Below are 26,639 nucleotides of genomic sequence, written 5' to 3' on the forward strand. Positions count from 1 at the left end.
AGAAGGGGGAAAAAAGCAAGAGAGAGGAAGAAAAAGGAGAAGAGCCTATGACAGTGCTATTGGACTAAACGCCATTTCTACTCCCTTCTTGCAGTGAAAATGACTTCATGCTTGACAAAAACATGAAAGTGGCAAAATGCCCCTCATACATGATAGCATTCCATTTGTAGTTGGCTGGCAGAGTCAGATCAAAAGAGTGAACACTTTGAGAGAGAAGAATGAATTAAAAGGAAAAAAGAAGGAATGGCTAAATGGATGGCTTCCAGAGCAGCCCCTCCCCATCCCCAAGACAATTATGGCCATACGTGCATCCCTGCAGGCTGCTCTGCTTTCATCCAAGGGCCTCAAAGTTCTGTAAATAACAACAATGTCTTCTCTACTTTCAGTGAAATGTATAAACTATATTTCAGATGGGTAAGCATCACTGCTAAGATGGTAAATATTGACCAATATGATACACATCAGGGCTTGGATAGCTCAGTTGGTAAAGAATCCACTTGCAATGCAGGAGACCCTGGTTCGATTCCTGGGTCAGGAAGATCTGCTGGAGAAGGGAAAGGCTAGCCACTCCAGTATTCTGGCCTAGAGAATTCCATGGACTGTATAGTCTATGGGGTCGCAAAGAATTGGACACAACTGAGTGAATTTCACTGTCACTTTTCATACACGTCAACTTTAATGCCCAGTTACAGAGGCCCATCTGGTGCTGAAAATTCTTTAGAGAAAAGGAAAAGGGATTCGGGTGAATCTTAAAAAGTCACAGTACCTTTGGCATACAGCTTGCAGTCTAAAGTGGAGACTGTTCCAAAATATGAGTGTGCAACCAACTCTGTTTCTACTCTGGTCTCCTCCAATCCAATTCCACTACCTATTTAAAATCCACCAAAGATTACTGTTTTAAATTTCAAGTTGAAAACCCTTGGCCTCCAAGTTCCTGCCTGATCTAGACCTTCCTCCATCGTCTCTCCCTTAGCTCATGGATCTCTGGGCTAAAACTCTAGTTAGGTCTGGGTGCCTTCCTTTATAATGCCTATCCCCTGACCAGGGAAGCTCTGCAGTCCCTCTTGATCTGGCTCTCTCCTAACTCATCACTCTCTTTTCCCAAAGAGGTCTCTGCTGGATACCCCAAGCCAGGTCAGATACCTCATTACAACTCTTAATTCTGCAATTCTCCTTCCTAGCACTTAGTGAATTATGTCATTATTCATGGAATTATCATTGTCTGTCTCCTCCACTTACTAGAAGTTCCAAGAAAACTGGGATGGCATTATCCTCCCTTATTGCCCCATCACCAGGGCTTGGCACAGAGTTTGCTTGTATTAGGTGTTGGGGGAAAAAAGAACACATGCATGCTTTAGGAGGTCACCTTCCTTTGAGGTTATCAAGGCTCAGTTGCACTAATTCAATTCGGTCGCTCAGTCACGTCCGACTCTTTGCAACCCCATGAACCTCAGCACGCCAGGCCTCCCTGTCCATCACCAACTCCCTAAATGTCTGGCTTAAACTGTCATGTAATCTACTAATGTATTGCTACCTTTGTCAAGGGGGGACAGCAGTCAGGGGAGTGGCCAGAGCATCTTACTGCAACACTGACAGCATGTAACCAACCAGGCGGCTCTCCTTGGCCACAGTGCTAATCCAAAAGGTATCAAGGCCATGAAATACTCGTAGGGTATAAGTACCATTATTACATGACTGCTCTAATACGCACTATAAAATACAGCCTAAGTTCACAATGTTATATCAGGCTCTTTTCAATACACTTAAACCTTCTAGGACAGTGTCTCCTGTGGGGAAAAAAAATCTCACTTTGCCTTTTCTTATCCCTTTCTGCAATTTCATTATTTCCTACCTGCCTTAGATTATTAAGATCATCATCAACAATAACAGCTACTGACACTGACCAAGCACTTACTGTGAGACAAGTATTAATAAGCATTCCATTGATTAACTTATTTTATCTTTACAATAACCTTATGAGGTGAGTTCCATTACTGCCCCCCACATGAAGAAGCTAAGGCTCAGAAAATCCAGAAATTTGTCCAGGGTCACATACTGGGGGGCCTACCACACACTGGTGGCTCAGTGGTAAAGAACCCGCCTTCCAGTGCGGGAGACATAAGTTTGATCCCCAGGTCAGGAAGATCCCCTGGAGAAGGAAATGGCAACCCACTCCAGTATTCTTGCCTGGGAAACATGGACAGAGAAGCCTGGTGGGTTACAGTCCATTGAGTCACAAAGAGTAGGACCCGTCTCAGCGACTAAACACTACCACCACATATTGAATAAGTCGTAAGGCGGGAATTTGATGCCAGGCAGTCTGCAGTCCAGAGCTACTGCTACTAAATGCTCTCTGGTACAATGCAATGCGGGTGTGTATGTGTGTGTGAGATATAATATATACAGTATATGATCTGTCATTTTTATCTCACTTGCCTCTCTTCTACATAGCCTAGCCTTAAAAAGAACATGGGTAAAAGGAGAACCAGATTATTTTAAAAAGGATGTTTTGAAAGCAAAGAAGAATATTAGGTTCATCTCTGCCTACCAACAGTATAAAATCCCTAGGCTTTTCTTCTGGGAGAAAACTAATCTGGGTCATGGGAATTACTGGCCCCCTCCAGAATAGGCCAAGTTTCATTAACAACAAGAATTATACTTTTGCTGCTAAGCTGTCTAGTTTTCCTAATTAGTCACTGTCATTCAGAGACTAACAACAGGCTAACCTGCATTCTACTTGCCTTGCATGGTCTCAGCTACTTGGTACCCGAATAGTTTTGTGCAGATGGAAGGCATATCCCTTCAGTCTAGGGGTTAATGGATGAACTTGCCCTCTCTGGCCCTGGCTAGATCAGGCTCTGGCCTGCAGCTGTATTCTTGGACCCAGTCCACAGGCCCAGATGAGGAAGCATAGTACTGACATACAGAAAGACCTGCAGAGAAGCTGGCCCAGGGAACCCTGCTTCCTGGAAAATTACTTAACTATTTCAAATTATATAATAATCCATTCTCAAGTTCAGTTATTATCATTTTCAAAGCATTCTACAGTTTTTAAAGTCCTTTCACATTATCACTGATTGACTTATTTTGAGGCTTATGTTCTCCAGTCTGGAGAGAGATGCTGGAGCACAGAGGAGGCATATTAGATGCTCCTGTGTGTGCCAACCCGATGCCACCAAGCATTGTGAACAGATCAGTTTCTGCTGGTGGTGATGTTCCCTTCAGTGGTTCACCTGCCACCTTTAGGCGAGTACTGTCCAAAAAAGGCAGGCCCTGGAGAAACTGCCTTAGGACCTTCTGCTGCCTATCATGCACAAGGGACTGCTTTAAGTGCTAGGGATAATGCCATGAACAAGATGGATGATCCTACCCACAAATTCCCTGCTTTAAAAGCTTATATTCTTTTGTGGTCAAACAGACAATAACCAAATAAAATCTATAGTGGAAAGAGAGCACCGGGGGGCTGTCTGCAGTTTGAGGCATGGTGGTGAGGGAAGGAGCCACTGGGAGGGAGGCATGTGCTAGCAGCCTGAAGGAAGAAGGAAGCACGCCACGTGGGTCTTTGGGAAGAGTCCTCCAAGGAAACAGCAGATGCAGGCAGCTGGCAGCACCAGTGAAAGCCAGTGTCCCTGATGCACAGCCAGCAAAGGAGAAGGTATCAGGAGAAGTCAGGTCACGGACTTGGGGGCAGGAAATCCTGGAGGACTTTGCAGGCCACTAACTATAGCTTCCCCTCGCCATCCCCCCTCCACCCCACTCAATGAGATGATACTCCGGGAGAAAATTCTGATCAGAGGGATAAAATAATCAGTTATGCTTCTCTGTAGACTCAGAAAGGTCTCAACTACTAAGACTTAAATGCTTCTATTCCATGAGATATAAGAGCTTTGCAAACTAGCATAAGAAAGCCCTGTGAGAGGATGAGTTCAAGACAGGCGAACACCAGAATATACTACTTTTCATATTTATTTGAGTAACTGAAATGTGTCAGCACTGTACTTTGTATCTATGTCTGTTAACACAGTAGGTCTCTGAAGCTATTCCACATTTTTCCCTTAGTCATTACGCTAAGTCTTTTACCGACTTCTCCACAGGCGAGTCCATGAAAGATCAAAATGTTTAGCCAATAAGCTGGAAACCTAGAGTACCTAACAGCCTCTAGGTGCTAGTTACCTGCTACCTAGCTAATAGTCACCCACAAAGAGCACCAATATTAAACATGGCATGTAAACATTTATAAAGCCCATTGAACTGAACCATCTTAACAACTTTTAATTAATTAAAATAACAGATCTGTATTACTAGATCTATTTTACAGATGAAAAGTCAGGGATAAAAGGAACTACATCAAAGGTTAAGGGATTGGCCCTTTTCCATGTGGCTTAGCTCCAATAAGAACAATGGCTCCAAGACTGAACAGTCAGGGGTTCTCAATTTCTGTGAAATGCTAAGTTTGTTGCTGCATCTATAAACTGACCATAATCCTTTCATGAGGTGCACTCAAGATTTCAAATCCACTGATGGGAGTACGGGTGATGTTACTGAGAGAGAAACTGACAAATTGAGAGCAGGCGAGAGAGAGAGAGAGAGAGAAACAGGTATGCATATACGTGAATATGGACACACACTTATGCACTGGGTAATCTATTTCTTTTCATGAAGATTTTTTAAATGAAAGAAATAGCCCATCTGAATGGCATAGCTTTGAAAAGGAGTGTACTTTCACCTCAAAAAGGATACAGACAGAAAATTACATTCCTTGCCATGAACCTGAAACAAATTGAGAGACTTAGGCTGAAAAAACTGGATTACTGGTACACTGGGCCAACATACCAAAATGACTGAAATTTATAAACCTACATGTGCTATCAATGAACTTATGAACTACATGTGGACAGGCAATTAACAGAGAAAATAATTATTTCAAGGTGTCCTGAAAAATTCATGCCTCTTCATATATAAGAGCTGACACCCCCTGGAAAAGTTCTGGAGATCAGTTGTTATGATCAATGAAAAATGAAACCCGAGATCTCTAACCTCCATGAAGAATCACATGAGTAGAAATCAGCATTTTTATATATGTTTACATTTCTGATGCTAAAGAATACAATTCTTAAAAAAAATGCAACAACATATGTTTCACAACTCATAAAAATTAGAAAAAAAAATCTGAGTGAATTACATCTTTATACAACTCCTCGTTCCTGAAGTTCTACACCAACATCTAGCTCCTTGCTACACCTAAACTGTTATCTCCTAAAACGTCAATGTAGTCCAAGCTGAAGTGAAATAGCAGCTCATCTTATTTATCTATACATATAAAATGTGTTTATATACAGTGGTACATGTTAGAATATGAGTGAATACACAAATCCTTCTGTTACATTTATTGCCTTAATCACAAAAATAGAGTCATCAGGGAATTATGCCAGAAGAGTCCTTACTTCAACACATGCCAGGCAAAACCTGGTTTATCCTCATAGGCAGTGCCAAACTGAATTCTGCTACTCTGAAAACAAATTCTAAAACAAAGTACAGTGTTGACAAACAGGAATTACAAATTCAAAGTGTGAAAACCAACAATATCATTAGGCAGAGAATAGCAAATAAGGCCTGGGAAAAGAGACACAAATGACTCAAACAGTGCAGTTGAGATCTGGGCCCCAATCCCCCAGCCTTCAGGCTCTTGGTGAGTATCATTCATAAAGCCCAAATCCAGTACTTTTCGATGAGGAAGTCAAGGTGGTTAATGACAAGCTTCTGGAATGCTTCCAATTGTGCAAGCAACAAAGCCTAACACCTTAGCTCTTGTCATCCTGTTCTGCCCAGCTTGTGGGAAACGGCAGGTGAAGAATGAACGCCAAGCTGCTGGCAGTGGAGACGAGAAGAGAATGTGGCACCAGCTAAAGAAACACTCTGAGGACTCAGGGGCGCACAAGCCCCAGGAGAAATGCCATCAAGAAGTGACTTCAGCAGACAATCTGGATATGTGTAAACCCACAGAGATGAATCAACGTAATGAACATCAGGTGCTCAGGTAACTCCAAACCCCTCACTGTGGCCCATGTGATTTAACCCTGCCTATCTGTCTAACCTCAGGTCATATGGTTCTGCTCTCACTCTCAGCTCCAACTCCCCTGGACTCCTGCAGGCTCTTACACCTACCACATGTGATTCAACAACCAGGAGAGCCCACAACTCCTTCTAAGCACTGAAGCAGGGAACCAGAATGGCAAGATCCCTGTTTTTGGCATACTGGCATTCTATTCCAATTGGAAAGACAGTACATAGTACATTAGTAAGAATATCTGACTGTGAAAGTGACAAGAAGATATGAAACAGGAGCATGTGATAAAAAAGTGAGGAGCACCAATCTAAGTAGACTAGGGAAGGCCTCCCTAAGGGGAAGATGTGTGAGCTAGGCCTGTTCATCAGAGTGTAGTCTGTAAGTCTACAGATGAGGAGACTACAAAGCACATGTATAAACACACAGGCAAGTAAGAAGAACTATCTTCAACCACAAATATCAGAGCCTGCCTGAGACCTCTTTAAAAGTTATATGCTAAAGGAGTCTGGCTCCTTTTCCGCAGGAATTCCGAAGTCTTTGTCAACAGCTGTTTAACCCAAGTGGAAGCCCTGGGATCTTTGCTACTCCTATGGTTTCCCACACAATGATGGGAACGCCCTGCGGCTTTGGCAGCTCACCCCACCCCACCCACCTCTGTGGCCCCAACCCAGTTCGGAAATGGCTCTTCCTGAAAACATGTCACTAGCAGATCTACTGCTCAGTCTTGCAAACAGAAGACCACCTTCCAGAAATTTATATGGAAGGAGAAAATCACATAGAAGGAGAAAATCCTGGTGACAAGTCCCAGCATGTGGTTGGGCTACCTAAAAAGCTAAGTAATCATTAAACAGGGGCAGGAAATAAACAAAGGAGTAACCCATTAGAAAGATCAAGTGTGTGTGGGAAACTTGAGGGGGGAAAGTAGCAAGGTTCAGGGTGTCCTGCTACTCTGTGGAAGGTAGGATTCCACAGAAGGTAGGAGAGAGTTCACTAAATAAAAGTAAAAAAATATATAAAAAATCACTTGAACTCACCAAAACAAGTCTTCTCTATGAATTGGTATTGGTGCTTAAAAAAAACAAATAGCAAGGGGCTTTAAGAAGTCAGAGCATCAGTCCTATATGTGACTGTCTCCTGAAGCCTCAGTGTAACTTTAAGTTCTTTAGACACCTGACCCACTGAAGGCAGGATGCCTGTAGGGGCACCTTTGGCATCAAATGAGTGAGCTCGTGGCCAAGGAGTCAGGGGTGTGAACCACAGTGGTCAGCTCACCACAGGCAGTATCTTTGGATATGCAGATCTGAGAGCCTCCTGCAAGGATGGTGGTCCTGTGAGGTTATGACATCTGGCTACATACACACAAACACACACACACACGCGTGTGTGCACATAAACACGTGCATGCATACACACTCCTACCTGGATGTACACTCCCTTAAAAATGCACATCCCCACAGATGACTCCTCCACCCTCAGCACAGACACAGGGTGTGAAATTTACAAAATAAAACGTTTTTATCTCCCCTAATACAAATCAGTAAATGTCATCAGATGTCTTTAACGTGTAGTGACCATTTAAAAATGGCTATCCTTTATTCTTTCTCTTGGTGTTATCATCAGGGGGAAAAAACTAAGAATAAGTCCCCCCTCCGCCTGCTTTTTTGGGTTTTTTGGGTTTTTTTTTTGGTATTATAAGTGAAAAGCATCCATTGTGGTATAATGAAAAAGACAGCAAAACACAAAGAAAATAAAAATCACTTGTAATTCCACTGATTAGAAATAACTAAGTTTTACCCAGTTTTTAAAGATTTACATGTTATGTCCTATGCTTTTCCCAGGTACACACACATACATGGATACACACATGTATCTTAATACAAGCCAGAATCATACTGTATGTACACAATTTTATAACCTGTTGCTATTGCTCTACTATGGATTTTTCACATATCATTCACTGTCCTAGTCTACATATTTAAGGTTTATAGTATTCTACTGTATGGATATTCCATAATTTATCTAAGAAATCCTCTTTTATTGGCTAATCCAATTGTTTTCAATAGTGGCACATCTTTCTTTCTCTAGAATAAATTCACAGAAGTGGCATTTCTGGATTAAAGCGTATAAATACTTTTACTATACACTAGCAAACTGTCATCTAGGAGACTTCTATCCATTTACACTCCCACCTAGAATGTTTTAGCTCTCTGAACCCTAAGGCAATCCTATTTTGGAATTTTTAATAAGTAGTAAACAATATTGTACCTATTCCATTTTAAGTTGCATTTCTTTGATTAGTTACAGTATTGAATTTTTTCAAATTGTTTATTGACTCAACAACTTTGCTAAGGGTCCAGATAAAACAATTAGTCTTCTACAGAGCAGACCAAAAGTCTCAGGTAAAATAATAACATACACCAGGCAAGGATGGCACCTTACTATATTTTTAAAAATAAACACAGTTCTACATCTATTAAAGCATTCCTGTAATTATAATTCATCTATTGTTCATGAAATTTAATGGGCAAGGAAAAAAAATTAACATCAAATTCCTCTCTATGAGGCCAGGCAAGGGAGAATTTCCTTGGCCCAGCATTTGGTGCAGGAGAACAACTGAGTCTATAGGAGTAAAGTGTTCTTCAGTGTATGCCCAGTTCATCAATGTATGCCTTATTCTCAATGTATGCCCAGTACCTGGCAGGACAAGCACTTAATATCTGCGGGCTATTCTCAGGCTGGTGGTCAAAGGACTTGAAGGAACTCAAGATTCAGAATATCAGCCCTGCTGATTTCAATATATTGCACCCATGCCAATGGGTACCAGGGCACTTGGGAGGCAGCATATAAATGATGTGGCTGCCAAAGAGGCCAAAAAACGACCATCGTCGCCCTCTAATCTACTTCACAGGGAGGTTGTAAAGACAGAGCAACAGAGAGGCGAAAAGGGTTCTGAAGACTATCTGGTGCTGTGCAAAATGGGATGAGGAGGAGGAGGATGCAGAGAACAAATTTAAACAGAAGCCTCGAGGAGGCAGGATTGATGGCTACATGGAGAGACTGTGTTATAATGAAGCAAGTCCTGGTATGAAACCAGCCTTTCTGCTCTGGTATTCTGTGAGCTGGGTATGGGGACAGCCTGTCTCCATGGACCCTGGGTGGGTGATACAAACGACATGGAGTGTAACTAGGGCACAAAGTCCTGAAAATAAATTTTTAACTGTGGGCTCTGGCTGTTGGGCTCTTATTTATCATACAAAGGTTCTTCTTTATAGATTTTTCTTTCCATCTAGAGAGTTCTAAAGCTTCTCTAGGACGTGCATTTGTATAGAGTTAGTTTTATTTCTCCTTTTGGAATTTGCTGTGACTACTGAATCTGATGTTTCAGATCTTTCAGTTTAAGGTCCAGCAGGAAGTCAGCAATTAGCAGAACTAAGCATGGTTGTGCACATTTTATGAGGGTCAGCATTTTGAGTTGGGAGAGGAAAAACAATCCTATGATAAGAACTTATTCTAGGGAAGATTTAAAAAAAAAAAACCCACACAGTTTTTGCATGTTTGAGGTTCAACATAGAGGTCTTTGGTGAAGGTAAAGCTCTTGAAACAGCTGGGTGGCATTTCTAGAAAGCCCTGACAGAAAGATCCACACTCTGGTAATTCCTGATCAAGAAGATTGGACTTCAACAGGCAGGAGCCCTGGGCCTGAGATGCAGGAAGGTGGTGGGGGGAGAGAGTGGATGACAGTCTGGAAGGGATCCGGCGCGCAGCAGTGCCCCAACCCAGGCACCTGCTAGAGGGGGACAGAGAGGAACTTAAAGGTCCGTGCCCTTGTCTCCTAGTTACACTGTCTTCCAGCTTCATGAACAACCTGGTCATGTATACATCACAGACACACTCAATTATGAAACATGGCAGTAATCACTAGAAGTGAGCCTGCAACTTTAAGCTCCTGTTGGAAAGGCTACCGCTGCTCCCGATCTGCTCCCCACCCTCCAGACTCCTGCACTACCAGTGCCGCTGAAGCCCTCCCAGAGACTAGAACCTGTTGCCATGGTACCTGCTTTCCCCACTCTCAGGGAGGGCATGCTCCAAGCCATTATGAAAATAAAAAGCTTTTATGTTTCACCTCACCTCCTGTTTCTCTCTGTCTTGTCCATTTAAATTTTGAGTAGTGCTCACAGCAGAAATTGAAATGTGGGCATTTCAGTTACAGCAATAACAAAAAATTAATAATCCAGTTTCCACAAAGAGGGAAGGTACAAAATAACTGTTCAAAGGAACAGTGTATATATGTTTGGGTTAGGTAGAGGAAAAAGAAGAAAGAATGAAAAGTAATTAAAGAAAGACATTCTCTGAAGATCATTAGATCATTAGATCTTCAGACACCAAAGCACTGTCTGGACATTTGCTGAGGAAAAGAGAGGAAGAAAAATCAGTAATGGTAATGGCTGACGAGAAAGAGTCCCCTAGGGTGCTGAGAAAACAACCTCCCTTTGTTAACAGAGACCAAAAGAAGGAGTGAGAGCTGTCTGGAAGCCCAACCAAAGACACATTTAAGGACTAGACCCCTGGAGAGAAATCCAAGGTGATGTATCAGTCACAACCCTGCATTACGGGACTTACTGGTCCCCACCACGGAATGCAGGATGAAAAAATAATGAGAAAGCAAGAAGGACAGCTGCACCGTGAGTAGAGAGACCTCCTGTACTGTCCTTATCTCTAAAAGGGCAGCCCGCCTACCAGCACTCATTCCCATTCTCTCCGAGCTCTGAGGTTACTGTCCATGAGGGAGCTGACCTGGCATGTGACTCCCTCCCAGGGATGCTTCCCAAGTGAGGGAAAGCTTCAGACCTCTATTTAAGTCCAGAAAACGGAGACAGATGCATTGATCCACATGCAGAAAGCAGCAGCAAAGGAGAAGCTTAGTTAAGTCCAGACCGCACCAAAGATGTTGAGGTTTCTTCTCCTGCTCACAAAGCTAGAGAAGTCCCTAAGGCAACTGCCAAGCAGTAACTACTCTAGTTTGGTGCCTGGAATAGCTAAAGACAGGAGAAAGAATGCTAACCCTCCACACTCAGACCACTGGAGGTGATTAAGCCTAAAATTAGAGGTGATAATAGGTAGAACAAATAATGTTCAGCTATAAAATGCCATGCCTAATGGTTATCAGTCTAAAAGCACTTTCACAACAGAGAAGTTCAAGGAGAAGAAAGTCAGCATCACTGAACTTGCTCGTGCTGTACCAGGACTTATGTTGCCAAGCACAAGGCTAGAGACAGAAAGTTCATTCACTACTTTCTAACACCATGTGGGCCATGGCTGTGTGGGCTTTTCTTTTTAAGATCTCTTTATATTGAAGATATAAAGAGATGTGGGATCTCTTTATATTGAAGAGATCATTACAGATGCTCTCTTTATTTCTAGAGTGTTCTGCAGCTTCACTAAGATATCTATTTGTGTAGACTTAGTTTTATTTCATCTGCTGGATGTGTGATTACTGAACCTGATGCTTCATATCTCTCAATTAAAGAAAATTCTCAGCCTTAAACTCTTCAAATATTACATTACCTCTTCCTATTCTTTTTAGTCTCACCTTCTAGCACATCTTAAAGACATATTCTCATTCTGCCTTCCATGTCTCTTCAATTATTTTGTTTCATTATCTCTCTGAACTGCAGTACAGCAATCTTCTAAAATCTATATTTCAGTTCATTAACTCTCTCCTCAGCTTTGTTTAATTTGGTGTTTATTTGGAGTTTTTACTTTTAATGATCTTTTAAATTTCTATAAGTTCTATTGATTCTTCCAATGCTGCCTATCCTTCTGGGCTTAGTCCTTTCTTTATGCTTTTGGTTGTTGTTCAGTTGCTAAGTTGTGTCCAACTCTTTGCGACCCCATGGACTATAGCACACCCGGCTTCTCTGTCCTTCACTATCTCCCAGAGTTTGCTCAAACTCACGTCCATTGAGTAGGTGATGCCATCTAATCATCTCATCCTGTCAGCCCCCTCAATCTTTCCCAGCATCAGGGTCTTTTCCAAAGAGTTGGCTTTTCACATCAGGGGACCAAAGTATTAGAGTTTCAGCTTCAGCATCAATCTTTTCAATGAATATTCAGAGTTGATTTCCTTAAGGAGTGACTGGTTTGATCTTCTTGCTGTCCAAAAGACTTTCAAGAGTCTTCTCCAACACCACAGTTCAAAAGCATTAATTCTTCGGCATTCAGTTTTCTTTATGGTTCAACTCTCACATCTGTATGTGACTACCAAAAAAAACCATAGCTTTGACTATATGAACCTTTGTTGGCAAAGTGATGTCTTTTCTTTTTAGTATACCATCTAGGTTTGTCATAGCTTTCCTTCTAAGGAGTAAGCATCTTTTAATTTCATGGCTGCAGTCCCCATCTGCAGTGATTTTGGAGCCCAAGAAAATAAAATTTGGTACTGTTTCCACTTTTTCCCCTCTTATTTGCCATGAAGTGATGGGACTGGATGTCATGGTCTTTGTTTTTTGAATGCTGAGTTTTAAGCCAGGTTTTTTACTCTCCTCTTTCACTCTCATCAAGAGACTCTTCAGTTCCTCTTTGCTTTCTGTCATGAGAGTGTGCCATCTGCCTATCTAAGGTTGCTGATATTTCTCCCAGCAATCTTGATTCCAGTTTGTGATTCATTCAACCTGGCATTTTGCATGATGTACTCTGCATAGAAGTTAAATAAGCAGACTGACAACATATAGGCTTGGTGCACTCCTTTCCCAATTTGGAACCAGTCCGTTGTTCCATGTCCAATTCTTACTGTTGCCTCTTGACCTGCATACGTTTCTCAGGAGACAGGTAAGGTGGTCTGGCATTTCCATCTCTTCAAAAAGTTTTCACAGTTTGTCGTGATCCACACTGTCAAAGGTTTTTAGCGTAGTCAATGAAACAAGTAAATTTTCTGGAATTCCCTTACTTTTTCTATGATCCAACAGATGTTGGCAATTTGATCTCTTGTTCCTCTGCCTTTTCTAAATCCAGCCTGTACATCTGGAAGTTCTTGGTTCAGATATTACTGAAGCCTAGTTTGAAGGATTTTGAGCATTATTTTGCAAGCATGAGAAACAAGTGCAACTGTATGGTAGTTTGAACATTCTTTGGCATGGTCCTTCTTTGGGATTGGAATAAAAACAGACCTTTTCCAGTGCTGTGGGCATTGCTGAGTTTCCAAATTTGCTAGCATATTGAGTGCAGCACTTTCACAGCATCAGCTTTTAGGATTTGAAATAGTTTAGCTGAAATTCAAACACCTCCACTAGCTTTGTTTGCAGTAATGCTTCTTTTTTTTTTTTTTTTTTTTCAGCAGTCCACACACAATTTATTCAGCAATAGAACAGAAGAGAGCGTCAATCATGACAGACATAAGGCAGATACAGGGCAGATCTCGGGGTACACTCTTTATACAGACCAACAGATGACTTTAAACAACATGTGGCAGGCATGATTTGCTGCACACCAACAGCCATTCATCCCTCACTTCTTCCTCAAAGAGCCCTGATTTTATTAGGGGAGACAACGTGTCCTACCCAGGCAATGTCAACTCCATTCCCCTCTGTCAGGTTTCCCAGGCTCCCTTCTGAATCAAGGGGGTAAGGGAAAATCCCTGATGTAATTAATGTAAGGAAAAATCTGAGGGACTTTTGAGAGAGAGATTTTCTTCCCAAATAAAAAATAGAGACTTGAAAGAACAAAGCTTTTTGCTCCCTACTTCCAGTCTTTGAGAGAGATTGAAATGTCTGGAGCAGCAACAAGCTACATTGTACTCACTGAGAAAACAACTATGTGGACAAAAAGCCAATACAATAAGGATCCCAGAGGGGAAAGACAAAGAACCTGGGACCTTGAGACCATTGTTGAGTTTCTACATAAGCAATGGATTATTTAGCATCTTAAGTGGAATTTTTAAATTGTTAGGTGGACTCTGAGATGTTTTCAGCTGCTTTTTCCAAGTTTCTTAACTCAAACTCTGGTTCCATGATTCTCATGAACAAGTGAAGGCCAGAATGAGGCCAATGTCAGGTAAGTCCTTTTTAGTTCTAAGAAAAATGCTTCCCCTAAACTGTTCATAATCTATATGGAGTCAAGTTTGATAACTCCTTCTGTCACCTAGCCCCTAATACAGGTACTTTTCCATTTCCAGAGGAGGACATTCTAAGTTCAGTCACCACAAAGACAGGAGAGTCTTTGCTTATGTAGAGCCAAGTAACTAGATAGTGGCATTTCTGCATATTTTTCTGTAACCTATACAGGTATTGCCTGATTGAATGTGGTTTCTCTGACAGTGACCAGTTAATAAGGAAGGTCAAAGCCACACTGAGAATAAACCAAATAGAGCCAATGATGAACATTTGGTTAGATATGAATAAATCTTATATATATATATAATTATCACTGATTAATATATAAGAGGTGGAATTGAGAATATAGATCCTTATTAAATGTCTAATTGTTTTACTGGAATAATCTAGAATTCAACTACAAGGATGCTTTCCCACAAAAGTTATTACTAGAATTAAAGTACACACAGTATAGGCTTCTCCTCCAGGACTACCTTGTCACAATAACGTCAATGATTAGGCTGTGGAGATTTTTAGGAGGAGCAAGCTAATTCCAAAACATAGGAAATATGGATTAGTCAGGTTCCAGAGGAACAGTCTGGCTTGGACTAATAATTAAATTCATGCTGAACAAGAGATGTATAGACCCTGGAAGCAGATCCAACAATTTAAGCAGTTTCCCAAAGCAGTGACAGTCTGGATCAGATTTAGAAAGGAGTCATTTTTCCATCTTCCTTGGGCTACTAGTACAAAACCCTCTAGAGTCTCCATGATCTTGACTGTTTAAGAAGTTACTTGCTTTGGCCAAGTTTTTTGTTTAAGGTTTTGTCTGTCCTCGTCAGGATTAACTGTAGTGCAGGGTTAAAACCAGCAACTCTAGAGTCATGTATTCTTTTTCTAACCAGTGGAGGACCCAGAAGAAATGGGTGGCAGGCTTTTTCAAAGGTCCACCTGGTAAGATTTTGAGGAGCCCACTCAAGTGGGAAAGACCAAGGAAGAACAAGGCTTCTATTAGCAGGATTATCAGGGTAACACTCAGGGCAATAATCAGCTCTGTTAATACGGTCTAAGAACACTTGGTAACATTCATTCTCAACCAGTTCAGTTTGGTACAACCAATGGCCTAGTTCTAAACTAGGGAACCACTGCTGCCCACAGTCAGGGCAATGTGAATTATCTGAAAACATTGGGATCTGGAGAGACAACACAGACAGCAAATGTAACAGTAAGAGGCAACAATGATAATACAGAGAGACACCCAAGTAACCAGACCTATTACAGTTTCGGTTTAGCACTTTCTCAGTCCAACCACCATTACTTGAAGAGGATAAAATTTGGCTTGCACCTCCGTGCAATTCTTCACGATTTCTTTGTCTATTTTTCACTCACTTGTAGCCAGTCTCCAAACTCAGGGACTGATCCAGTCTGTTATCAGTCACTACTAGCAGCACAGATGTCACAAGAGCTCCTTTAAATCTCAGCTTCTTAAGAAAAGACAGGGTTCTAGTCTAAGTTACTTTTTCTCGTGTGTTATCAGCTGGTGGTATGTGCAGAGGCACTTGGCTTACTCTGCTTTGCTGGTAAGTTATTACGTCTGTTTGGTGAAACAGAAGCTGACAGTCCAGTGAGTCTTTGGCGGGTAATGGCACTCTTGCCGTTGTAATACAAGTACCCAAGTCTTAAGGCCTTAGTGCTTTATAGCGATGTAGAGGGGTCAGGAAAACTTGGCAGTGTCCTCTTGAGCATGGATCCAATGAAGTCTTTCTTAGGAGGACCTTAATCAGGACCCAGTCACAGGGAAGTAGCTGCTGTTGAGTTGGTTGAACGGTTCTGGGAATGCTTCACATACCTTCGGTCTCGGCAGCGAAGGCAGCCCCGACTCCACGAAGCCGAGGAGATGCAGACACGGAGAGCTACTCGCCTCCAGCAGCAGCCGCACTCACCGCCGCCTCCGATACGACCGTCTCCGGTTACCACCAGAAGAGGATTGCAGTAATGCTTCTTAAGGCCCACTTCACTTCACACGCCAGGATAGATGGCTCTAGATGAGTGACCACACCATCATTAAGACCTTTTTTGTCTAGTTCTTCTCTGAATTCTTGTCACCTCTTCTTAATCCCTTGCTGTTTCTGCTATTGTGCATAATTCTGCTATTATGTCCATCTTTGCATGAAATGTTCCCTTCTTATCTCCAATTTTCTTTTAGAGATCTCTAGTCTTTCACATTTCGTTTCACATATTGTTTTCCTCTATTTCTTTGCATTGTTCACTTAAGAAGACTTTCTTATCTCCCCTTGCTATTCTTTGGAACTGTACATTTAATTGGGTATATCTCTTTCCCTTTCTCCTTTGCCTTACACTTATCTTCTTTTCTCAGATGTTTGCAAGGCTTCCTCAGACAACCACTTTGCTTTCTTTATGTTTTTAATTAAACATATTTATTTTATAGTCTCTGTGGGAATTTTCTGTCACTGTTTTATTATTTGCATTTTTTAAATTCTGATACTCCTGTACACTACTCCCACTGACTCTAGTTGATAACAGATTATTTTCCTGTGTGTTTATGATTCTGAACTTATCTGTAGAGGAGCTTTATTTATGGAAATCCTAGGTACTTCAGATCAAGTACATACTCAAGAAGTGTCACTGAGTGATGTTGGTAAAATAAATTTGAATGAGGTCATAAATTTCCTTACAGATCCCAGGCTGACAGAGTAAAGTAAATTCCCTACTGTACTCCTGTGCTATAAAGTAGATTAAAAATAAAATCCAGGCCACATTTTCGATGACAGTGAAGCTGTCCAGGACCCCTGATTAAGGCAGGAGTCTCAGTTTTAACTCCTTCTATCCTCAAGCAGCCCCCAGGTCTCATCTCCACCCACACAAGATTTAAAAATCCAAGGTAATCCATTTTGAGTTTATTTTTGTGTATGGTGTTAGAAAGTGTTCTAGTTTCATTCTTTTACAAGTGGTTGACCAGTTTTCCCAGCACCACTTGTTAAAGAGGTTGTCTTTTTTCCATTGTATATCCTTGCCTCCTTTGTCAAAGATAAGGTGTCCATAGGTTCGTGGATTTATCTCTGGGCTTTCTATTCTGTTCCATTGATCTATATTTCTGTCTTTGTGCCAGTACCATACTGTCTTGATGACTGTGGCTTTGTAGTAGAGTCTGAAGTCAGGCAGGTTGATTCCTCCAGTTCCATTCTTCTTTCTCAAGATTACTTGGCTATTCGAGGTTTTTTGTATTTCCATACAAATTGTGAATTCTTTGGTCTAGTTCGTGGAAAAATTACTGTTGGTAGCTTGATAGGGATTGCATTGAATCTATAGACTGCTTTGGGTAGAATAGCCATTTTGACAATATTGATTCTTCCAATCCATGAACACGGTATGTTTCTCCATCTGTTTGTGTCCTCTTTGATTTCTTCATCAGTGTTTTATAGTTTTCTATGTATAGGTCTTTTGTTTCTTTAGGTAGATATATTCCTAAGTATTTATTCTTTTTGTTGCAATGGTGAATGGTATTGTTTCCTTAATTTCTCTTTCTGTTTATTTCATTGTTAAGTATATAGGAATGCAAGGATTTCTGTGTGTTAATTTTATATCCTGCAACTTTACTATATTCATTGATTAGCTCTAGTAATTTTCTGGTAGAGTCTTTAGGGTTTTCTATATAGAGGATCATGTCATCTGCAAACAGCAAGAGTTTCACTTCTTCTTTTCCTATCTGGATTCCTTTTACTTCTTTTTCTGCTCTGATTGCTGTGGCCAAAACTTCCAACACTATGTTGAATAGTAGTGGTGAGAGTGGGCACCCTTGTCTTGTTCCTGATTTCAGGGGAAATGCTTTCAATTTTTCACCATTGAGGGTGATGCTTGCTGTGGGTTTGTCATATATAGCTTTTATTATGTTGAGGTATGTTCCTTCTATTCCTGCTTTATGGAGAGTTTTAATCATAAATGAGTGTTGAATTTGTGCAAATCAAAACCACAATAAGGTACCCATTAACACGGCCAGTCACGGATGGCTTGCTACAAAAAGTTCTACAAGCAATAAATGCTGGAGAAGGGTGTGAGAGAAAGGGAAACCCTCTTACCAATGTTGGTGGGGAATGCAAACTTAAGTACAGCCGCTATGGAAAAACAGTGTGAGAGATTTTCTTAAAAACTGGAAATAGAACTGCCATATGACCCAGCAATCCCACTTCTGGGCATACAACACTGAGGAAACCAGATACTGAAAGAGACACGATGCACCCCAAGCATGCCCAGCACTGTTTATAATAGACCAGGACATGGAAGCAACCATAGATGCCCATCAGCAGATGAATGGATTAAGGAACTGTGGCTACATATACACCAATGGAATAATTACTCAGCCATTAAAAAGAATTCATTTTGAACAGTCCTAATGGAGATGGCATTGAAGCATTGTGAGAGGCCCATAGTTACAGAGATGAAGTAGGCCAAGAAAGATAAAGAACATTACAGCATAACTAACACATATACATGGATTTAGAAACGGTGGATAAACGATAGACCCTATATGCAAAACAGAAAAAGAGACACAGAAATACAGAACAGACTTTTGAACTTTGTGGGAGAATGTGAGGGCGGGATATTTCAAAAGAACAGCATGTATACTATCTATGGTGAAACAGATCACCAGCCCAGGTGGGATGCATGAGACAAGTGCTCCGGCCTGGTGCACTGGGAAGACCCAGAGGAATCGGGTGGAGAGGGAGGTGGGAGGGGGGATCGGGATTGGGAATACATGTAAATCCATGGCTGATTCATATCAATGTATGACAAAACCCACTGGAAAAAAAAAAAAAAAAATCCAAGGTAACTGGCACTGATTACCTGACATTCCTCTAACTTCCCAATGCCTAGCCCCACCTTCCTAGGACAGTTACAGAGTCAGCAGGCTCTTATTAAATAATTTTCTAGGGAAAAGTAGCTTTTGCTTGACTTTGTATTTACTACTGATGAGGACTCAGTCTCTGGAAAGATAGATTTCAACTTGAGTTAAAATGGGTAAGTTTGCATATATTTTTGTCTGATAGAGAGGCATATAATTTCTGTCCAGGAGACAAAATAATCTCAAAAGTTGAGATTTTTATTTCCCTACTGAACATTAACCAGTTACCAGTTATGACCCTAACTCACTGATCTTATTTTCAGTGTTTTTTCTTTCACCAACTATGTAAATAAGTTTCTCCTATTCTCTTTTGAGAGGCTTTATATTTCTACCCGGAGCCTCACAGATCTTTGACATGTGCTCTTTTTATACTTTTTTAAAAATATTTTTAAAACTTTTTGAAAACTGTACACTAACTCTACTGGGAATCTATCACATGTAAGGCAAAGCGTTAACTTCTTTATACATGTTGTATGATTAAATTCAATTCCCATGAGGGAGGGGTAATTATTCCACTTTGACAGATGAGGAAACTGTGGCCCAGAGAACCTGATTAATTTATTCAAGGTCACCAGGCCAAGAAGGAACTGAGCTATGATTCAAATCCTATGCTCTGTTTTTTTTTTTTAATTTGTTTTTTAATAGGAGGAAAATTGCTTTATAAGTTCATGTTCTTTTGTCTTCATAATGTAATGAAGTGATATTTTCCTACAATATCTACCCACTGGTGTTAATACCACAAGGAGTTATCCCTTCCTTTTCAAGATAAAATATTCTAGCTAATGTAAATTAAAATCACACTAACTTTTAATAACAAGAAAATAATTTGAAGGTAGATAATTCAATCTGTTTCACATTTACCTTACACACAACTTAATCTCCTACTGATTATTTCCATGAACTGATTTTATGTTAAAGTTGAACTCGCCACTAAAGGTAACATAATTATTTAAAAAATAACAGGTCTGCTACCCAATGCAAAGACCAAGGAAGTCTATATGGTTTGTACTGTAACACTTTAACTTATGGTGAAATATACCAAGCACATTTGCAGAACAAGAAGAGTCTAAAAGGGAATTTAAAATGAGAATTCTAAACTTTGAATTCCAAATTATTTAATTATATAAGCTCTCAAAAACAGAAAACAAGAAAGAGCTGCAACCAGCTCTTCTCAATAAGTTAAAAGGTATAGTATAGAATTCTGAGAAGTTAGGAACCTGAGTTTGAGCTACTTTTTAAAAATTGAAATTCTACAAAAATCAGTTTTCAAAAATCTCCAGATTTTTGTAATCTTAAAGAAAAAAAAAAAGCCCCACTGAAACTGTCATCAAACAAGATATACTGAAGATATCTGAATCGAAAAATACTAGATATTAATAGGCAACACAGGGGAATTTTCAGATAAGTTCTGCAATCATAGTAAAAGCAAAAGTGTTAGTCACTCAGTCATGTCCCACTCTTTGTGACCCTATGGACTGTAGCCCGCCAGGCTCCTCTGTCCACGGAATTCTCCAGGCAAGAATATTGGAGATGGTTGCCATTTCCTTTTCCAGGGGATCTTCCCTGACCCAGGGATCGAACCTGGGTATCTTGCATTGCCAGATGGACTCTTTAGAATCATAGAATCCATTCTTTAGAATCATAGAATTCCTCAAATTCTCAGGATATTATTTCTATAGAAGTAAGTAAATTTGCTTTAACATACAAGGAAATTTCTTCAAATTCTTTCCTTGTTCTTCTTAAAGGAAGAGGCTGGAATACTCATATTTAATAGAAGGTGATCTTGGTTTTAGCTGGGACAGGGGTTTTCAAAGTGTGGTCCATGGACTCCTGAAGGATCTCCGGGACCTTTTCAAGGCTTCCATGAGATGCAATAACAAGTGTATGTAAAACTGCTCATGCCTTAGCACTAATCTAGCAGTGACACCAAGCTGCACCAGTAATCACTGTACTCTTCACCACCACAGACTCACATGTTAAATAAAAAAACAAAACAAAAAAATACCCTAGAGAAAGTAGCAGCAATTATTAATTTGATTAAATCTTGACTGTTTACTTAGCACACATTTTTTAAAATTTATATATATATATTTAACTTTCTATCTTGTATTGGGGTACAGTTGATTAACAATGTTGTGATGGTTTCAGGTGAACAGTGAAGGGACTCAGCCATACACATACATACATCCATTCTCCCCCAAACAAATATTTTTTATATTGTAATGAATAGGAAACAGGCACAAAGTACTTCTATTACATACCAGAACTGACTTGAGGGAGAGCAGTTGTGCAATTATTTGAGCTGCAACTAAACTAACCTCTTTTCTCATGAAACACCATTTTAGCTTGAAAGAACAACTGAGAAACTGCGGTTATTCAGACTTCGGTATTTGGCAGACATTTTCTCAGAAATGAACCAAGTGAGTCTGTCACTGCAAGGAAAACAACTGACAGTATTTGGTATAATGATAAAATTCATTCTTTCAAGCAGTAAGTATAATTTTAGAAAATTTGGATTTGACACCATGAGTCTGACAGGTTCCCAATACTTAAGGACTACTTGAAAAATGTGATCAGTGGTGATACTAACAAATACTATTTTTAAAAAAGTATTGTATGATGAAATATGTCCACACTGGAAGATTTTAATCAGTATTTTTCAAATGACCAACGTACATTTAAAAAATCATGCATGGGTAAAATCATGCATCCTGGGTTTTATAATCTTATGCATCTCAGACTAATAAATTTAACCATTCTGTCAAAAGCCAGGACGACACAATGCACCCTATATGCCATACTGTGATAGGTCCTGGGAACAAAGGGGTAAGCAAAACCAACAGGTGGTCCCTGAACTCTGCACTCCTGCAGGGTTCATACTTTAGTAGATGATAAACATTCATCAGACAATGGCTCACATTAAAGAAGCGGTACAGTAGTTGAGAGTCCTCTATGAAGGAAAGGCTACAACCTCAGAAGCATGAAAAACAGAAGGCTTGACTAAACTGAAGATGGAAAGAAGTGTTCCAGAGGACCAGTTGCACCAACTTCACCTGGGAACTTGTCAGAAATGCCAGATCCCAGGCTCCTTCAAGAACTGCTGAAGGAGAACCTGCATTTTAATAAGCTTCCTAAGTCATTCCCGCTTTAAAAGCACTCACTGTTCTAAAGAATGTACAGGCGTTCATTCTATGAAGGAAGAATACTCTTGAAGAGGTAACAGTCCCAGGCCCTATGGTCAGAGGAGGGTGTGTTTGAAGAACTCAAAGAAAGCTATAGTGGCTGGAACAGAAAGAGCCTGGGAAGGATGGTACGGGAGCTCTCAGGGGCTGGCAGACACTGAACCTGGGCATGAGTAAACAGGGGTTAGAATGCTATCTCCTGAACTCTACCAGACAGGCCTTCCGGCACTAAACTGATTTTAAAACAAACCCAACAGTTAGACTCTCATCCTTTTAAAGTTGCTGAAGGGCAAATTCCTTTAATTCCAATGAAAGAACCAAGCTCTTATAGCACAAGTGGCAACAGCTCTGGTTCCCCACAGTGAAACAACAGGGCAGCTTTGCAAAGCCTTAATTTGAATGTGTGTAAGAGATCATATTAACTTCTTGATGCATTGGAGGCCCCTCATTACTAGCAAGGTCTGAACTCTTAAGAATGAGTGACTGCGCTCTCAATGCTGCGTAAATCTTTATTCTCCATGTATTTGAGCTCTCTGATATCAAACGTGGGTCACAGTGCCACTGATCCTGGTGAACACTGTATCTAGTCCTTGGGAAACTGAATGGAACATGACCCAGCAGGACAAACTCTGAAGGCTGTACTGCAGGACCTGTACCAAAGAGATGCAATCAGTATATATTTAAGAGATGGAGAGATAGAGACAGAGAAAAAGAGACAGAAAGAACATGACCCACAGCTTTGTAGCTCCAGGTATTCATGGATGTCTTAGCATGAAAGGAACCAATTATGCCCAGCAGTCTCCTCTGTACTGACTAAAACAAGTCATATGAAGACCCCTAGGAAGGAGGAAGACTCCTAGTGTGGATGTAGGCTACAGAAGATAATTTACACTGGAAGCATCTCAGCAGAAGCCTAAAGTGCTAGGAAGGTCAGGAAATACCTTGATTAAAACAAGGAAGGTTGGCTCAATCTCCATCTAATAAACCCTAAAATAATGTCCAAGGTGAAGACAACCCAAGGGCAGAATTTACATCTCTTTGAGGTAATTTCTTACTTTCTCATTGTGGAGCTCTACACTAAGGTCACAGGTGTGGATTTAGGTATACTGTCAAAAGTTGCAGTATGATAAACAAAAAATAAAAATGGAGGCCTAGGTTCATTTCCTCCATAGTCAAAATTCTAAACAATGATAGATAAGGGGTTTGTGTCATTTTAGCAATACCAGAGGGGGCTGGAAGTCTTCTAGTTCTTTGAATGGCTGCACCCAGATGTACAATTCTTTTTTCCAGATACTCTGGAAAGAAAAAAATTCTTCCAACAAATATCAACAACCTCATGTACAGTCAGTGGAAGCTGCGTTGCCACTGTCTGGAACCCCAGAGAGTCAGCTCTGACAATCAAAGGCTGGAAGGAAGACTCTTGCTTCTTTGTGAAAATCCTTGATGAACAATATATCAGCTCTAAGAGGTTGGAAGTTTCCTTGTGTAAAAGGGATCAGTGCAGCCAAAACTATTTAAACATTAAAAATGTTATAATATGATTTTAAAAAAATAAGAGAGAATCTCAACAACCAAGATAGGTTTCCATGGAACCTGAATTTTAAGGGCATTCTTTTGGCTAAGAGGTCTGCTTCCTACCTTGTCCTTACCAGCTACATCAGGGCTGGGGCTCCTCAGCTAACTTTTGGCACTCTCTCAACTCCAGCTGGAAGGGATGAACACTTGGTCTAGCTGAACAAATGCTTTGGAGCACTCTGCATCTGTCACCCCCAAACTCAAAGTCTAGGACCTCCTAAACAGGATCTGGCTTTCAGTGCTGCCTGTCTAATTATGAAGCTCAGACTAAAGACTTCACTTAAAAATTATTCACTACACACAATTATTTTATCATCCCTGCCTGCACTTCCTAAGCTAATCTCTACCTTGGCCTCTTCCTCTTGGTACCCCAATTACACTGCTCACATGCTATTATCTGGGAGCCTCTTCCTTCATGTTCTTTGTCTTTATCCAACTAACTTCTAGTAACTCTTTGGCTCTTGGCTCAACCCTAACGCCACCTGATTCCTCATCACTGAGGGACTGAACTCTGCTGCAGCTTGTTATCATGTGTGTTTATGGGACTAGCTGGTGAAGGCCTCCCTCACTTTCTCCCACCAGAGGCTGCTCTGTGAAGCACCTACAGCAGGCCGGGCAGAGTGGGACCAATGATGAGGCAGACACTGGGCCTGTCATCAAGCAGCTTGTCCTATAACAGAGAGGAAGAAAAATTGGTGAATTAAGTGTTTCAGAGGCTGTGACCGTGGCATGCACAATGCATAGGGTTCGGCTGGGGACAGCAAGCTTTACCTGCACAGAAAGCATCTGGTGGAGATGAGGGCATAAGCAAAGGCAGAGAGCTGCACAAGTCTGTGGGCACCACAAGCGGCTGATGGCTCCCAGAGCATCAGGTCTTTGCAATGGAGTGGTCAGGGCAAGGCTAGAGGGGAAGCAGTTTCCAGAGGAAGCTTGCCTTCTTATGCCATGCTGGGGAGTGCAGACTGTGGCTTTAAGTAGGGCAGTGAAAAGGGTAGGGTTCCCTTTTGGTTACAAACATGTCTCCCTCCAAATCTGTGGAAACTCGGGTCATATTCCTTCCCCTGCTCTCCTGCCAGATTTCCCATCAGCACTCCATGCATTCCACTCAAGGGAGCAAAAAGGAGTGAGCAGTTTTTCCGTGCATTCCAAATTCACTTGCATGAGCCATCACAAATCAATCATTGCAGCGAGCTGAGAATCCAGAGCCCATGGCAGGACTCAGACAGCCAAATTTGCTTCATTTTCATTTTCTTTTCTTTCTCTATTTTAGTAGCATACGATAAAGAAACTTTAAAAATTTTTTAACATGGGATTAAGCAACCGGGAATATACTGTGACTGTGGTTGTGATCCCAAATCTTGGAAATTAATCAGCCACCTACAGTCAGGTCATTAAAAGTAAAATCTTTCTCAGACTATTAACTTCCCCCTCAATTATAGTATGGACGCATTTGGATGGACTGGGCTGGTAGCACTACATAAAGGTCAACAACATGGATGGATGGATCCTGCCAAGGTATCTTCAATAAAGTAAACGTGGGCAGTGCTAAAGTGTCTTGGAGACTATTATCTGCTCTAAAATCATGCTATAATTTTTATGTGTAATGATTTAAAATTGGCCCTCTGCAAATGAAATACATCAAATACTTCGTATGAGAGAGACGAGCTCCATGATACAAGACAGGATAAAGAGTTACTGGATTTGAGAGATACTGGATAAAGAGAGGATAAAGAGATACTGGATTTGAGTTAAGATGCAAAGAAGTTAAGAGGACATAAAAAGTGAGATTCCTCTCAATTCAAAAAATTTTTACTGAGCACCTACAATGTGGCCAACAGACTAGATGCTGGGGATATTTAGGCAAATAAGACTTGATCTCCCACTCCACCAAAAACATTTGAGTGGAAAGAAGGGGAGAAATGAGAGACAAAGGTAAATTTGGTTACAGTAGAATTGGATCAGCTATTAGAGTATACACTTGGGGTGAAAATGAAGTTAGAACTTCAGATATATTTCTAAACAGTAGACCAGCTTCCTCAGGAAGGTGGCTACTGCCCATAGCTTAGATTACTAATAATTTAAACGAGACCGCATCTAGGAAACAATGCAACCTAGGTCTAGGGGACAAAAAAATAAAAAAACTCAAGGTGCACTAAGGACTGCTCTCAACTGATGAATATACTCTACTGAGATTCTTCATAAGTATAACCTACTGGTATGGAAAATTTACACTCAACAGTAAGGAACAATAATGACCTTTTATCTTGAGGACTGCAAAAAACTAGTTATGAATACCACCCCCTCAAAGCAACATCAACCTTTCCTTCCATTTTTTAAACTCATCAAAACTCAAGAAGTTCTATAGAAAAAGATCATTTAAATAGCCGCATGGGAAAAACTAAATCACTTAAGACTTTTATGATCTTAAAAGGAATAATATTGTGTTACAAAATTGAAAAGGAAATAAAATAAATCAGAAGGAAAGATCTACTTAAAGTGAGTTGTAAACCATATTCCTATCATTTTGGTTTCAGATCCGTAATTAAGGCTGATATGGAGGTAGAATGTAGTGAGGAAATTAAACAGGCTTGGGATTCAGGTAGGATCATGGGTACAAATCCTGACTTTGAAACTTGGTAGCAATGTAGCTTCGGGTAAAATATGTGACTCTTTGAATTTCAATGTTCTCTTCTGTAAACTAAAAATTCCAGTAACTGCTTTTTGATTTTTTTGCAATGATATCAGATACTGAATAAAGATCTTCAACAAATGCAAAGCAATTTTAATGTTCTTACATTCTTGAGTAT

The 26,639-nt window shown here is 40.6% G+C and overlaps 2 protein-coding genes across 7 annotated transcripts in view; both read right to left on the reverse strand.

Moving 5' to 3' along the window:
• The window catches only part of ARHGAP26 (Rho GTPase activating protein 26), a 466,314-nt gene that overhangs the window by 123,256 nt on the left and 316,419 nt on the right, over positions 1–26,639 (reverse strand). The window lies entirely within an intron of this gene.
• LOC122439764 (torsin-1A-interacting protein 2) lies at positions 13,399–15,998 on the reverse strand. The gene has a single exon (XM_043465133.1). The coding sequence runs from the start codon at positions 15,339–15,341 to the stop codon at positions 14,946–14,948; it is 396 nt and encodes a 131-aa protein (XP_043321068.1). The 5' UTR covers positions 15,342–15,998; the 3' UTR covers positions 13,399–14,945.

This window comes from Cervus canadensis, chromosome 4, assembly GCF_019320065.1.
Source record: "Cervus canadensis isolate Bull #8, Minnesota chromosome 4, ASM1932006v1, whole genome shotgun sequence".
Taxonomy (NCBI): domain Eukaryota; kingdom Metazoa; phylum Chordata; class Mammalia; order Artiodactyla; family Cervidae; genus Cervus; species Cervus canadensis.